Source organism: Trichechus manatus, unplaced genomic scaffold (genome assembly GCF_000243295.1).
Source record: "Trichechus manatus latirostris isolate Lorelei unplaced genomic scaffold, TriManLat1.0 scaffold00097, whole genome shotgun sequence".
Classification (NCBI taxonomy): domain Eukaryota; kingdom Metazoa; phylum Chordata; class Mammalia; order Sirenia; family Trichechidae; genus Trichechus; species Trichechus manatus.
The window spans coordinates 8,762,886-8,778,696 of NW_004444033.1; the positions used below are offsets into that span (position 1 = coordinate 8,762,886).

Here is a 15,811-nt window from a genome sequence, read left to right on the forward strand (position 1 = left end):
AAGAAAAGAATGAATAAATAAAAATCGGAAAGGTTAAAGAACCGCAAAGTTCCCAGGGATCCCACTGGTGCAGCTATGAGGTCTGGGGAAGTCGCTCTCAGGTGTTGCAGTACAGCCTGGCTAGAAGGCATAGAGGTATACAACGCCGGGTATTCAGGGAAAAGAAAGAGAAGGAAGATATAGAGAGACGAGAAACTGAGCAATGAAGAAAGACAAAAAGGGAAAAAGAGGGAAAGGAAAACAAAAGAAATTTAAAAAAAAGAAGAACAAGAAAAGCCCCCAAAAAAACAGGGGAAAAAAAAAAAACCCAACGAAAAAAGAAATGTCCTCAGGGATCCCTCTACAGGTCTGTGCAAGCCGATGGGGTAGGTTCCAAGCCATGCAGCACCGCCTGGCCAGAACGTGCTCACAACTCAAGAAAAGGAAAAGAAAACAAACAAACAATTCAAAACAAACAAATGAACAAAAGCCCCGGGATCCCACCAGCACGGCAGCCCAGACCAGGAAGCAGCTCCACACTCGAATGGAGCTCCGCAGCCCCTCAGCAAGAAGCAAAGATGGTGCACAGAGCCAGGTATTTGAATGAAAGGAGTGGGAGGTGGTGAGAGGTAAGGAAGAAATCAAAAGAAGCGGAAAAAAGCAACACCAGCAGCCAACAAATGGCTCTCAGAGAGCTGGCCCGTTCGGGTGGGTGGAATTCAAGCAGCCGGTGCTTCCTGGACAAGAGATGGTGGCTGCGGGAAGCAGAGGAGGCCAAGTGGGGGTGAAGGAGTGTGGGGGGTGGGAAAGCATATATCGCAAATTACTGATTGTTTTGTCTCCTGCTGGAAGCTCCGTGAAGCTGCTTTCTCGTACCCCCTGTTTGCTGGTCTCTGATAGGAGTCCAAGATGGTGGATCTGTGCTGCGTTAGCTAATAGGCGACCTCTGCATGAATCTCTCCTCACTCTCCATTCTCTGTCAGTTTTCTCGCTCCATTTGGTGCTTGTCTGAGTTCTTTATCTCTTCATTTGATGTTTTAGGGTTTCAGGATTGTGGTTTCTCTGTTCGGCTTAGTTTTTTGGATCTTTGCTGTGGAGGGGCGGCATGGTGCTTCTGCCTAGAGCGCCATATTGCCGGAAGTCCTCTGTATTCCTTTTTGTTTTTTTAATGATCCTTTTACAGTCTGAAATCTAGTAGGTGTTCAGTTAAACTTTTTTTTCTGGCTTTTTTAAATTTCTGATTCTTAATCCATGATTCATTTTTTGGTATAATTAAAACACATATTTAAATTAATGTCTTCTGATATCTAGTAGTAATATAATGATAACAGCTACCATTTATTGATCTCCTGTATGCTCAGTGTTGTGCTGAATAATTCCCATTCATTTTCTCATTTAGCGAATGGTTCTATTGAATAATACAGATTTTCTCACTGATTTGTTGTTCATTTTAATATATATACCATTCTAACTTCTACTAATGTCTGTTTCTGGGCTATTTATTCTGTTCCATTGATTCATTTTTTGATTCTTGTTCTAGTAATGCATTTATCATCATCATCACCACCACCACCACTACTGCTCCTACTTTAGCTTTGTGAACAGTTTTTAATAACTGGTAAGAAGTTCCCCCCACTTTAAGGCTAATCCTTTTGAAAATTTCTTTGATATCTTTCAGTTTAATTTTCCCTTTGAACTTAAAATTACCTTGCCATGTTGCCCAAAAAAGTCCCACTGAGATTTGGATTAGAATATCATTAAACCCAGATGTTGATTTAAGAAGATTTGATGTCTGGTAAATATTTCCTTTTTTTATCCAGGAATATAATTAGTTTCTCCACTTATTATTTATTTCCTCTTATTCTTTGTGTCTCATGATAGTTTTATAATTTACTTTATATCAATCCTTCAAATTTTTATTAAGATATTTAGATTTTTAAAAATTCTGATTGATTTTGTTGATGGCATCCTTTCCATATGTACAAACACACATACATATACATATGTACATTTGTACACACATATTTTGAATATGATCATAATAATTAATTATTTTAAAAGTTCTAAGTGTTTTTCTGAGTTTTCTAGGAGATAATCATCTCATTTGCCAATAATGATAATTTTATGTCCTATTTCTGTACTTATAGTTCTCATTTCCCCCTCATATTCTTTGGTTAAACGCTTCAAAACAATTATAAATAATAATGATGGTGGTGGACACTCTTGGCCTTCTACTGATTTTAATGGAGACCCTTCTAATAATGTTTAGCCTAATCTTTAACTTAATGAAGATATAAAAACATTATTATATTGAGGATGTATTCTTCTATTACTACTTTACTCACAGTTGTTTTTCTTGTTAATCAGTGATGAGTGTTGAATTTTATCAAATCCTCTCCCGTTTCCATTCAGATGATCACGTTGTTGCTCTCTGTTCTCATGTTATGAAGCCTTATATTTACAACTTTGCTAGTTTTCAGCCTTCCCGGAAGGCTGGAATAATCTCTACTTTAGTTGTATCATTTTATTTTAATATCCAGCTGGATTGGTTTTACTGATATTTTACTTAGGGTGGGTGCATCTATAATCACAGGGGAAATTGGCTTATGGTTTATTATTTTTCTAAAACTCATGGCAAAGTAAAAGAGAGGAATAATATTCGTCAGTACATGTGCCAGGCCAGTATGAAACTCCACCGTCAGTCTTTGTCCTGCTCATGGTTCTCTTGTTACAGGGCTGCTGAGGACCCAGCTATTTCCTCTTTAAGTAACTTCTCTAACCCTCTCTTGGCCAGTCATTTGCACTTATTTAAACTTCCGAAGCTTTTTAATTAAAGCTGCATTTTCTTAGTATTTATGGCTTCTGACTTATATCACTTGTGACATAGAGCACCCTTTTTAAAAGAGATGGTCTCTATCTACACAGTTTGATAATTGTTCAAACCCCTTATAGAATGCAAAAACCCATTGTTATCAAGTGGATTCTGACTCATAGTGACCCTATAGGACAAAGTAGAACTGCCCTATCGGGCAGATTTCCAAGGCTGTAAATCTTTACGGGAGCAGAGTGCCACATCTTTCTCCTATGGAGCGGCTGGTGGGTTGAACCGTCGTATAGAATGAATGCATCCTAAATTAAAGATAAAAGCAAGAAAGCACGGATTTTAGTCCAAGTTTTATATTCTTGCAAATTAGTGAGCAGAATCAGCAATGTGTGCTGGAAAGCAAATGCCAAATGAGGTGGAACAGAAACAGAAATTCCTATACAAGCCACCAAGGAGAAAGCGAGAGAAATAAAGAACTTGCACAAGGAGCAGCCAGGTAAAGAGCCCGATAACCCACCTGGTGATGCATTGCTAAGTTAGTTCTAATCGTTCTGCGGTGGTTTTCTTCGAAGAAGAGTTTCTTCTTATTATTAATCATATACTACTCTGAAACTGTTGGGTATTTAGGTTTTTTTTAAATTTACAATTATGGATTTAGATATAATGAAGTTGTATTTCTATACATTACAAACTGTATTCATACTATTGCAAGTGAAGTCCTTCATGATATTTGGAAATTTTTTTTTAAACTTATACATAGAGAAAAATATAGGCTTACAGAAAACTTAAATAATATAGAAAATGTAAAGAAGAAAGTAACAATCTCTTTTTTTTAATTGTATTTTTGGTAAAAGTTTACACAGCAAATTAAGTTCCCTTTTAATAATTCCTACACATATTTTTCAGTGACCCTGGTTATATTTCTCACAGTGTGTCAGCCTTCTCATTATTTCCATTCTGGTTGTTCTATTTCCATTAATCTAGCTTCTCTGCCCCTCACCTCCCTCCCTTCCTCCCCAGCCTTCTCATCTTTGCTTTACGGCAAATGTTAACTGTTTGGTCTTATATAGGTGATTATTTAAAGGAACACAATATCCATGGGTGATATTATTTATTTTATGAGCCAATCTATCATTTGGCTGAAAGGTGATCTCTGGGAGTGGGTTCAGTTGCAAGCTTAAAGGGTATCTCAGGGTAATAGTCTCTGGGGATCCTCCAGTCTCTACCGGTCCAGTAAGTCTGGACTTTTTTAGGAATTTGAGGTTTGTTCTACATTTTTCTCCCATTCTATCCAGGAACATCTATTGCATCCCTGGTCAGAATAGTTTTTGGTGGTAGCTGGCCACCATCTATTTCCTCTGACCTCAGAAAGCAACAATCTCTTGCAACCTGCTTGTACCATTAACGTTTTATTAAGATATCCTTCTCAACCGGGGCTTTCAAACATTTTTGGCTATATCCTACAGTAAGAAATACGCTTTTCATTGCAACTTATTACACACATGCAAGCATATGTACATACAAAAACAAACAAAAAACTGAACCCCAAATTTCTTGAAACAATATTTACCCTTATCACAAGCAATACATTCCAATAATTTTTCTATTTCATTTTATCCCACTTAAAAAACCGCAAGTTAAAAACTGCTAGTTTGGATTGATTCGATTGATTTCAGGATTCACTATGCATATAGACCCACAGTTTGAAAACAGCATTCTAGATCTTTTTCTATTTATGGTCACATAGATCCATATATATGTAGCAGAGAAAAAAAATTTTTTAACTGGCTGTATTTGATTTTTTCTAAGGAAGCAAATATCTTTTTTAGGAAAAGATCCAATTGGCCACTTGGTCTAGAGAACATGTTAATTAAAAAAGAGCTTGTCCAAGTTATGCTGTTACTTTAAGACCAGTCAAAGATCTCAGCTTTGCAATCACACAACATAAAAGTTTGATTTAAAAATGTTTTTCTTCTGAATACCTAATACATAGTGCTTACTGTGTGCAAACATTGAGCCTAACGTTTTACATATATTAACTCATTGAATGAGTTTGTGGATGGTGAGGCTTGAAGAGCACCATTTCCTGGAAGGAAATGGCAGACAAAGGGTTCACTAGACTGCTCTATCTGGGAAGTCCATGGGCTTCCGAGGGTGGGAGGTGCCAGCTGAGAAGAGAGGTGAGGAGGTTAGAGAAGAGGGCGGACTGGAATCTGGATCAACAGTGCTGGTGAGACAATCTTGGCAGCAGAGGGCTGACCTTTCTGGTAACATTTAACTATAGGTTGGTTGGGGTACTGTTGCCTCTACACCTTCTGTAAAAGTCTGCTACGCACATAGCCTTGGGCCTGTGGAATTTGGGGAGCAAAGACATGGCAATGGGGTCTGCTATGGGTTTCCCATAGCTGCTGTAACACATTGCCTTGAACTTGATGGCTTAAACAACAGAAATTTATTCTCTGACAATTCTGGAGGCCACAGTCCAAAATTCATTTTATTGGGCTGAAGTCAAGGTAGGGTTGTACTCCCTCTAGAAGCTCTAGGGGAGAATCTGTTCCTTGCCTTTTCCAGCTCTGGTGGATGCCAGCATTCCTTGGCTTGTGGCCGCATTACTCCAATCTCTGCCTCCCTGGTCACATTGCCTTCTCTTCTTCTGTGTGATAATATCTCTTTCCATCTTCCTCTTATTAGGATACTTGTGATTGCATTTAGGGTCCACCCAGGTAATACAAGATAATCTCCCCATTGCAAATCCTTAACTTAATCACATCTTCGGCCACTTAAAGTAATAGCCATCCTTTTGCCATGTATGGTAATATTCACAGGTTCAAGGGATTTGGACGTGGATATCTTTGGGGGAAGGAGCCTTGGTGGTATAATGGTTAAACACTGGGCTGCTAACTGAAAGGTTGGCAATTTGAACCCTCCCAGCTGCTCCGTTCTACTCGGTCACATGAGTTTGCTATGAGTAGGAATCGACTTGATGACACCCGACAACAACAGTCTTTGGGGAGGTGACATTTTCATTCCACCAGCAGGACAGTGGGTACTCGGCCGAAGTAGGAACATGGAGCCAAAGGACACTATGCTTGTCACCTCTGCTTTTTTCCATCTCATCTTGCTTTTAGAAGGATAGGGAGGGAAGCTGGATCTCTTCATTTGACTCTGGAAGGACCAGCTGATGCCAGCCGACGTCTGGGAAATATGTGATTTTACATAGTCTATAATCATTCTATTTGTGATGTTTGCAACATGTCAAAGAGATCCTTCCTTGTCAACCACCACAGAAACCATCATCTTCTAAAAGGGCAGCTTAGTGTTCCTGTGGTGGGACTGTACTGTGACTCATTTTACCACACAGAGATGGCATTTTTAGGAATATGGAAATTTTTTACTTTTACAGATAACGTTTGTCTTAGTTACCTAGTGCTGCTATAACAAAACGAACAGGAGCTTATTTCCTCACAGGTCAGGAAGGTAGAAGTTCAAATTCAGGGCATGGCTCTAGGAGGAGGTCCTTCCTTGTGGTAGCTCCGTGAGGTCCATGGCATTCTTTGGCATCTGACTTCTCCCAGTGTGTGTCTCTGTATCTATTCTGCTCTTTTTATAACTCAGAAGTGATTAGGATTGGGACCCACCCTATGCTGTTATGGCCTCGTTAATATAACAAAAGAAAAACTCTGTCTCAAAACAAGATCACATCCACAGGTACAAGGGCCAGGAATTCAACACATATTTTTGGGCAACACAATTCATCTATAACAACTTTGGACTCACCATTCTTGTATCTACATTTTTGCATGTCTGATGCTCTCTTTAGAAGAAACCTCTTAAAATAGGATAGCTGGTTCATAGCTTGTGCATATTGGACACATCAGATTGCCCTTTAGATTGCCCACTTCTGAAAAGGCCCTGAATAAATAAAGCATTACTCAAGAAGAAGAACAAAGTGGGAGGCCTTACACTACCTGATTTTAGGACCTATTATACTGCCACAGTAGTCAAAACAGCCTGGTACTGGTACAACAACAGGTACATAGACCAATGGAACAGAGTTGAGAATCCAGATATAAGCTCATCCACCTATGAGCAGCTAATATTTGACAAAGGACCAAAGTCCATTAACTGGGGAAAAGACGGTCTCTTTAACAAACGGTGCTGGCATAACTGGATATCTACATGCAAAAAACTGAAACTAGACCCATACCTCACACCATGTACAAAAACCAACTCAAAATGGATCAAAGACTTAAATATAAAATCGAAAACGATAAAGATCATGGAAGAAAGAATAGGGACAACGTTAGGAGCCCTAATACATGGCATAAACACAATATGAACCACAAGTAACAATGTACAAGCACCAGAAGAGAGACTAGATAAATGGGAGCTCCTAAAAATCAAACACTTATACTCATCAAAAGACTTCACCAAGAAAGTAAAAAGACAACCTACAGACTGGGAAAAAATTTTTGGCTACAACAAACCCGATCAGCATCTAATCTCTAAAACCTACAAGATACTGCAAAACCTCAACAACAAAAAGACAAATAACCCTATTAAAAAATGGGCAAAGAATATGAACTAGCACTTCACCAAAGAAGATATTCAGGCAGCTAACAGACACAGGAAGAAATGCTCATGATCATTAGCCATTAGAGAAATGCAGATCAAAACTACAATGAGATATCATCTCACCCCAACAAGGCTAGCATTAATCCAAAAAACACAAAATAATAAATGCTGGAGAGGTTGTAGAGGACTGGAACACTTCTACACTGTTGGTGGGAACGTAAAATGGTACAACCACTTTGGAAATCGATTTGGCGCTTCCTTAAAAAGCTAGAAATAGAAGTACCATATGATCCAGCTATCCCGCTTCTTGGAATATATCCTAGAGAAACAAGAGCCGTCACACGAATAGATATGTACACACCCATGTTCATTGCAGCACTGTTCACAATAGCAAAAAGATGGAAACAACCTAGGTGCCCATCAACGGATGAATGGATAAACAAATTATGGTATATCCACACAATGGAATATTACAGAAAGATAAAGAACAACGATGAAGCTGTGAAACATCGTATAACGTGGTGGAAGCTGGAACTTATGCTGAGTGAATTTAGCCAGTCACAGAAGGACAAATACTGTATAAAACCACTATTATAAGAACTCAAGAAAAGGTTTAAACACAGAAGAAAACATTCTTTGATGGTTACAGGGGTGGGGAGGGAGGGTGAGGGTTATTCACTAAGTAGATAGTAGATAAGGATCATCTTAGGTGAAGGGAAGGAGAGCACACACTACAGGGGAAGTCAGCACAACTGGACTAAACAAAAGCTGAGAAGTTTGCTGAATACAATCAAATACTTTGAGAGACAGAGTAGCAGGGATGGGGGGTCTGGGGACCATGCTTTCAGGGGACATCTACGTCAATTGGCATAACAGAGCTTATTAAGAAAGTGTTCTGCATCCTACTTTGGTGAGTGGCATCTGGGGTCTTAAAAGCTTGCAAGTGGCCATCTAAGATGCATCAATTGTTCCCAATCACTTGGAGTAAAGGAGAACGAAGAACACCACATACACAAGGAAAGTATTAGCCCAAGAGACAGAATGGGCCACATAAACCAGAGACTTCATCAGCCTGAGACCAGAAGAACTAGATGGTGCCCAGCTACCACCAATGAACGTCCTGACAAGGAACACAACAGAGGGTCCCTGATGGAGTAGTAGAAGGATGGGGTGCAGAACTCTAATTCTAGTAAGAAGACCAGACTTAACGGTCTGACTGAGACTGGTGGTGCCCCGGAGGGCATGGCCCCTGGACTCTCTATCCAGCCCAGAACTAAAACAATTTCTGAGGCCAACTCTTCAGACAGGGATTGGACTGGACTGTGGGACATAAAGTGATACTCGTGAAGAGTGTGCCTGTTAGTCACGTAGATACAAGAGACTAAACAGGCAGCTTCTGTCCAGAGGTGAGATGGGAAGGCAGGTCATGGGGAATCAGGGGCAGAAAGGAGGAGTGTGCTGTCGCAGAATGGGGTGAGCAATTAGGGTCTCATAACAATGTATGCAAAAAAAAATTTTTGTATGGGAGACTAACCTGAAATGTAAACTTCATTTAATTACAACAATAAAAAAAAGCAAAAAAGAATAATGTACCCACTTCCATTCCTACCAGCAGTGCCTATAAGTGCACATGGCAGGGCCTTGTTGGTGAGACCCGATGACTGAGGAAAACATCTCAATGTTTATGTTTGGCCCAAGAACAAGAATGGTATAGCAGGAAAATCAATTCATCGTTCAAAAGTTCTGAATGAGCAGCGTGAACCAAGTTTACTTTTTCACCTTCCTGAATAACACAATGTAAAAAAATTGACCCTTTTTTCTTATAGATAATCCAAATGGCAGTCTAATGGATGAGTCCAGTCATTTCACGGAAAAAGATGGGTGTAATAGCACAACATTCCCATCACCAGAGTAATATATGCAGGTCTTTGAAAATGGCATGCGTTGAACGTGGTGCATATATTCTTCCTCTGATTCAGGATGGGGAATAGTTTACATTCTAGCTGTGTTTGGCAGTTGGAAAACTCAGTCATTATCAGTAGCTCTGCTACTGGAATGCTTTTATGATGCATGCAGAAATATTTGGGGGGGGGGAATATCAATAAAAAATCAATTATTAACTTTTTGCAAAAGTTCAATACCAATTTTATTGAGATAAAATTGTAATTATTATGCTAATTTTAGGAAATTAAATGAAACTACCTGTCTTTAGTTTAGAGAGGCAAGGTGGTGGAGAGTTTAGGAAGCTAATGTGTGCATTTTTTCTACTGTTTTTCTACTGACTCTGCATACTATTTTATTTCTTCCTTAAAATAAAGATTGATGAGATGAGGATCTACTTCCTGATCTCTAGCCAGTAGAGCAGGGGAAAAAAATGTGGCTTCGGGCGTTCACATTTATTGAAGGGGTATACAATAATTTCCTTGTTCCTGCATAGATTTAGGGGATTCTCATTGAAAAGCTGGATGTTCAATAGAGCAGTTTAAAAAAAAAAAAAAAAAAAAAGTGCTCAAAAGTGTTTTCTTTTGTCTTTGTGAATTTAGTTTGTTGATAATATTTTGGTTCCTTGATTAAACAGATTGCTGAGCTGCGTGAACTAGAATACATTAAAAATCTACCTCTCCTTCGAGTTCTCAATCTTCTAAGAAATCCAATTCAGGTGAGAGATCATTTACAGCAGGTGGCAGGTGAGGGGTGGGGAGGGACTATCTTGAAATTCTTGGAGAAGTACTTTTTTTTGCATTTATAAATTTAATAAATTTTATTTCCTTTTTTTATTTTGATAAAAATATACCCAGTCATACACCATTGCAACAATTTGTACATGTACAACTCAGTGACATTTCTTACATTCTTTGAGTTGTGCAAACATTCTTGCCATCCTTCTCCAAATTGTTCCACCACCATTGTCTTAAACTCACTGCCCCCTAAGCTTCTCATCTAACCTTTCGAGTTGCTGTTGATCTTGCATAGATAATTCTTTAAAAGACCACAATTCTCAAGGCAGACATACTTTACTTATTAAGATAAACTATTTTTTGGTCCAAAGAAGACTTCAGGGGAGAGTTTCATTTTAAAGTTTAAGGCTTAAAGGTTATCTCAGGACAATAGTTTTGAGGATTCATTCAGCCTCATTGGCTCCAGAAAGTCTGGATTCCATTGAGAATTTGAAATTCTATTCTGCATTCTTCAAGAAGTACTTTTGATAAGAACATCAACCAGTGCGAGGATGGTGGGTTTACCTTCATTCTCTAACTCTTAGGAAACAATTAGAGGGTTAGGCAAAGTAGCACCTAAATTGACTTGGTCTTTGGAAACAAGATCTTGTTACCTGACTAACAAGCTGTGGCATCACTGTCCATGAGAGTGAACCTGGGGATTGAATTTCCATGTAACTGTTCTGCCCAGTCATTTGTGACTCCCCCAGGTGGCTGACTACAGGAGAGACGGTAGAGTAGTGTCCTTGTCCACTGGCGAATGAACGAAAGCAGAGGTATAGACCAGACATGTGTGTGTGAACATAGTGGGTAGAAGGTGGGAGACCTAAGCTCATGAGCACGGGATGCTGGTGCTTGTTTATTTGGGGAAAGGCAAGTAATGCAATCATCTTCCTGATATTTTAACTAGGAAAAATCTGATTACTGGTTCTTCGTAATTTTTATGCTACTACAATTAACAGAATTAGATCACAGGAAGATTAAAGTGGAAGAAAAGGTATGTAATCACATCATTTTGTATGTTTTGGGGTTAATTTGTTCAAAAGCTCATGCTGCCTGATGCGGGACTAATGTCATAAATAAATGGGACACATAACCACCTGTAAGTTTATTCTTTATTTGGGGAATGTATTCTCGTCTCGGGATCTATGCATTTAACCCTCTAGAAGTTTAACCCTCTGCAGAGCTGACCACCCACACAAATGAGCGAAAGCACTGCTGTTGTTAAGGACAGAGATTGGTGTTGGGGACCAGCAGCAATGCTCCATTTCTGTGGGCCGGCAGCATTACGGTAGATTATTTGGATAACTGTTGTATTTGGAGGGTGTATGATTCCGTATCACTTTCAAAATTCATCTAATAAGAAATGTATTATGTCATTATACCATACCATCCAAAGCAACTTGGATAAACCACTATTCTGATATTTTAAATTCTTAATTTTGCTCTTTAAAATAATGACTCTTCTGGTCACACAATCCCGGAGTAACCAGATCTTAAATGCAAGCACCTGCACCCCCTCCCCATTCCCTCAGGTGGCTGCTTTGTCTTGTTTTAGGGACTGATGACAGCTGTAATCTCCACTAATGAGGACTTTCTTAGACTGGATGCAAATTTGAGAGTAGGAATGAAAACAGGTATAAATATGTAGAGAGGCAGAAATCCCATCTCATAAATGCATTTCTGGAATCTTGGTTAAAAATAGTTACAGATGCTAGCAAGTCTGTTAACATTCTCACACTCCAAGTCATTTATTAGATTTCTCCTTTCCCTTAACATTTTTCAAGGGGAATAACGTTGAACAGCCAGGTATTAAGCAAAGGTGTGGTAGACGAGGACAATGTTTCCAGCCATGACAGAAAGAAAAGGATAGAGGAACGGTGTATTATGAGGGAAGGGCCCAGAACCTTGAATGGAGAAAGCTATGCTAAAAGAGATGGAAGTTTTTGTAGAATTTGAAATAATGAGAATAGTTCTTGGTGAGACGGCATGAGGGGGGAAAAAAAAATCAGCAGTATCAACTAACTACCTGAAATTTGGAACCATGAATTTCGTTCTTTCTTCTTGTACTAAAACTTGAAAGTTTATATTAAAAGTAATCATGGACTTTAGCGGTTTCTTGTGCTTTTTCCCTCCCAAACCAATAAGTCTAAAAAAGCAGGGGATCAAGGGACTCCACCTCTCCCTTTTCAAACAATTATCATGATTTAGGTTTTAGGAACATTAACTAGAGGTGAAGATAGGACCTAGAGGTTCCTGGACGTGTATTACATTATTTTCCAAACCCTTCTTGCATGTCTGAAATATTTCATTACAGAAAACCTAAACCTTGTCTTCTTTTTAGAAACTAAACTTTTTTGTTTTTACACTTTTAATTCTGGACAAGGTTTCGGCAGTTAATAAGTATGACCCTCCCCCGGAAGTGATCGCCGCTCAAGACCACCTGACCCATGTAGTAAACAGCATGATGCAGCCGCAGAGAATTTTCGACAGGTATTTATTACGAATCCCCAGGGTGGAACTCAAGAGTGGGCAAGCAGAAGACAGGCTCATCGTTGTCCCGAGCCGTGGATTTTGTGACACCGTTATTTCTTATAAATGCTGCTTTCTCATCTTCCTGGCGGTGCAATGGTTAAGAGTTCAGCTGCTAATCAAAAGATCAGCAGTTCAAACCCACCAGCCACTCCTTGGAAACCCTATGGGCAGTTCTCCTCTGTCCTGTAGGGTCGCAATGAGTTGGAATTAACTCGATGGCAACGCGTTTGGTTTTTTTGGGGGTCTGAGGGAAGGCGCCAGGTCTTTATTTGATAGACGGTGTTGTCTTGGTTACAGTGTATTATTATCACATGCTTGAATAGACTGCACTTGGGAATGGGTTTCCCAAGAGTAGCAATGAGTTGATGCATCTGTCACCCTCTCACTTGGCCCCTTGTCTGGTGGCTAGCCTGTGACATACAACCAAAAAAAAACAAACACATTGTTGTCAAGTCGAATCAATTCTGACTCATAGCAACCCTACAGGACAAAGTAGAACTACCACATAGAGTTTCCAGGGAGCGCCTGGTGGATTCGAACTGCTGACATTTTGGTTAGTAGCCATAGCACTTAACCACGACGCCACCAGGATTTCCAAACCTACAACAGTGGAATGAAAAAAAAGCAAGTTGTTAACTTTTCTGTCATAGGCTAGAACCACAGACCTTAGCCTCGTTAACAGAGTCGTGATGGTTTATATCCATGGTAAATTCTTCCTTAGCTGTGAGCAAATGCTAAATACCCCTGCCAAAGAGCATTCCATGAATTCAGATCACTGAGAAGTCCCTAGAAGGAAGCCCAGCTATCCTGAGGGAAACCTGAATTTGTCTCTTGTGCTGCGTTGCAATCAGCCCTGCAATGGGGAGTCACCCAGCTTGGTTGAACACATGAATAGAGTCTCTCACCTCTAAGTTCGAAGACAGATTTACCACGGTTTCTCCATTTCTTTTTAAACAATCTGTTGGAGCAGATGTCCCTTTATACTATAAGTATAATACAGAAATTCTATCAATACCCAAAGGCATGTTAAAAATACTTGTAAAATCTCTTGGAATAAGTGACTTCTCCATGCAGAATTTGCTCCATCATTGGTTTCCCACAGCCAGCAAAATGTTTCATTTTGCATCCCAGGACATGATTTTTACATATAATTTAATAATGTAGACATGGACAGTTTTTTAAGCTTATGGTAGCCCTCTCGGTGAAGTGATTTATCATTCATTTGCATACATCTGGACAAGCACATATGATTTAAAAGAAGGGCACTTATGTCCTCATTGTGTTTTGTTCCTGGTTTCTGAGATCGCTAGCTGTTTCATGCTTTAGGCTGTATCTATATAAAAAATATGTATCAAAGAAGATTGCCGCAACATTTGATAAACACATATATCTTGATTATTTCTGGCTGCCAGGAAAACAAGAGCAAATGGCCAAGCAGCCCAGGATGCTCCAGGAAGGAGCAGCGTTCACTGTGGAAAACTCATGGAGACAGAATCAATGTGCAGCTCTGCCATTGCTCTTCCCTCTATGGCCAGTGCAGAGCTTTCTGGAGGCACCAGACAGTAGACTCTGTGAGAAGACCCCTGACTCTTGGGCCTGGACCTTTTAAGCTGCGTTATTGGGAAATCACTATCCTCTCTCTGCACATGATCGGGAGAGGATACAATACTATAATGACGTGGCAGCGTCTACCATTACTGAATGTTTTGATTTAAGATTCTACAGCTGAATCCTGATCAAAAGGGGGGGGGGGAAACAGAACAGAATTTCAAATCCATAATGGAATCTAGATCTTCTGGAGCCATTCAGGCTGGACAGATCCCTGAAACTATTGTCCTGAGATAATCTTTAAACCTTAAAACTCAAACTCAAACTTTCCCCAGAGGTCTTTGAACCAACAGTTTAGCTTAATTAGCAAAGTATTTGTGCCTTAAGCATTGTGCTCTTGTAAAGACTTATCTGTGTGGCATCAAATTGAGAACAGCATCTCGAAAGGTTAGATGAGAAGCTTAGGGGGCAGAGAGTTTATGTTAATGGTGGTGGAAAAAGTTGGAAAAGGATAGCGAGAATGGTTATATAATTTGAAGAATGTCACAGTGTCACTGAATTATACATGTAGAATTTGTTGAACTGGTGTATCCTTTGCTGCGTATATTTTCACTGAAAAAAAAATAGAAAAACAAAAACCAACTTGGCAGTACCTTGACTCTGGCCTGGAAGTCATTGATAGTGTCCTTGCTATCTGGTGTGACAAGGTTTAGGTTGAGGTCCATTTTTTTTGCCTATGGATGTCCAATTGCTCCAGCACCTTTTGTTGAATTATTTTTACACCTTTGTCAAAAGCCAGATGGTCACATTTGAGTGGGTCTTCACTTCTTTATAATTTAGAATATTTTTTAACCTATTTCTCTTAAAGCGTTATATGTGGTGTTTATTCTAACATTCCTTCTAGTTTAGTCTACATTTCTGAAATGATTTTTTTCCTTGTATTTCTAATTCTTTCTGAGTTCTGCCACTTCATTTTTTCTAATTTTAATTTATGTTTTTTTTTAATGCCTCATGTTATTTTCTTCTTCTGTTGATTCTGTGTAGTGGTCAAAAATGTGGTGGCTTGCTTTCTGAAATTTCTGTCTCTGTCCACCTCCTCACTTTGATCTACACCTTCTCTCTTCTTTGCTCTGTGGATCCTCTTCTGCTCAATTTGGATTCATCAGTTTCTCCTTAATGTGGGTCTCACTTTTCAGAAGCAAGCTTTGGTGGCTTCGTTTTAAGAATTCATTCCTTCTTAACATGGTCCTCTTGAACTTACCCAATATTGGAGCGTGTGAAACACTTCCTAGTTTCAGCTTGCTTGCTTTCCAGTGAAAACCCATTGGCTGTTTTGGGGTTCCCTTGTTTTGTGGTCTGTCAGATGCTGCCCCATTGTTTTCTTTTTCATCTTGTTCAGACTCCAATATCATGCAAACATTGAGGCTTTGGTGATTCGTCCCCCCCACCACCATCCCCGCCATTTGTATTTTAGGATTCCTGGAGATACCGTTTCACCGGGCTTTTTAGAAATGTTTTCCACGGGCTTTTGCTTTTCCCTTTGTTTTTTTTTTTTTAATTTTTTTAATTGTACTTTAGATGAAAGTTTACAGAACAAATAGTTTCTCATTAAACAGTCAGTACACATATTGTT

At 39.3% G+C, this 15,811-nt stretch overlaps 1 protein-coding gene across 1 annotated transcript in view; it reads left to right on the forward strand.

Moving 5' to 3' along the window:
- LRGUK (leucine rich repeats and guanylate kinase domain containing) overlaps nucleotides 1-15,811 on the forward strand; it is a 135,585-nt gene that overhangs the window by 43,191 nt on the left and 76,583 nt on the right. Inside the window, exons 8-10 of the mRNA XM_023737149.1 lie at nucleotides 9,957-10,037; nucleotides 11,006-11,092; nucleotides 12,482-12,588. Coding sequence (XP_023592917.1) covers nucleotides 9,957-10,037; nucleotides 11,006-11,092; nucleotides 12,482-12,588 — 275 coding nt within the window. The remainder of the gene's footprint in view (nucleotides 1-9,956; nucleotides 10,038-11,005; nucleotides 11,093-12,481; nucleotides 12,589-15,811) is intronic.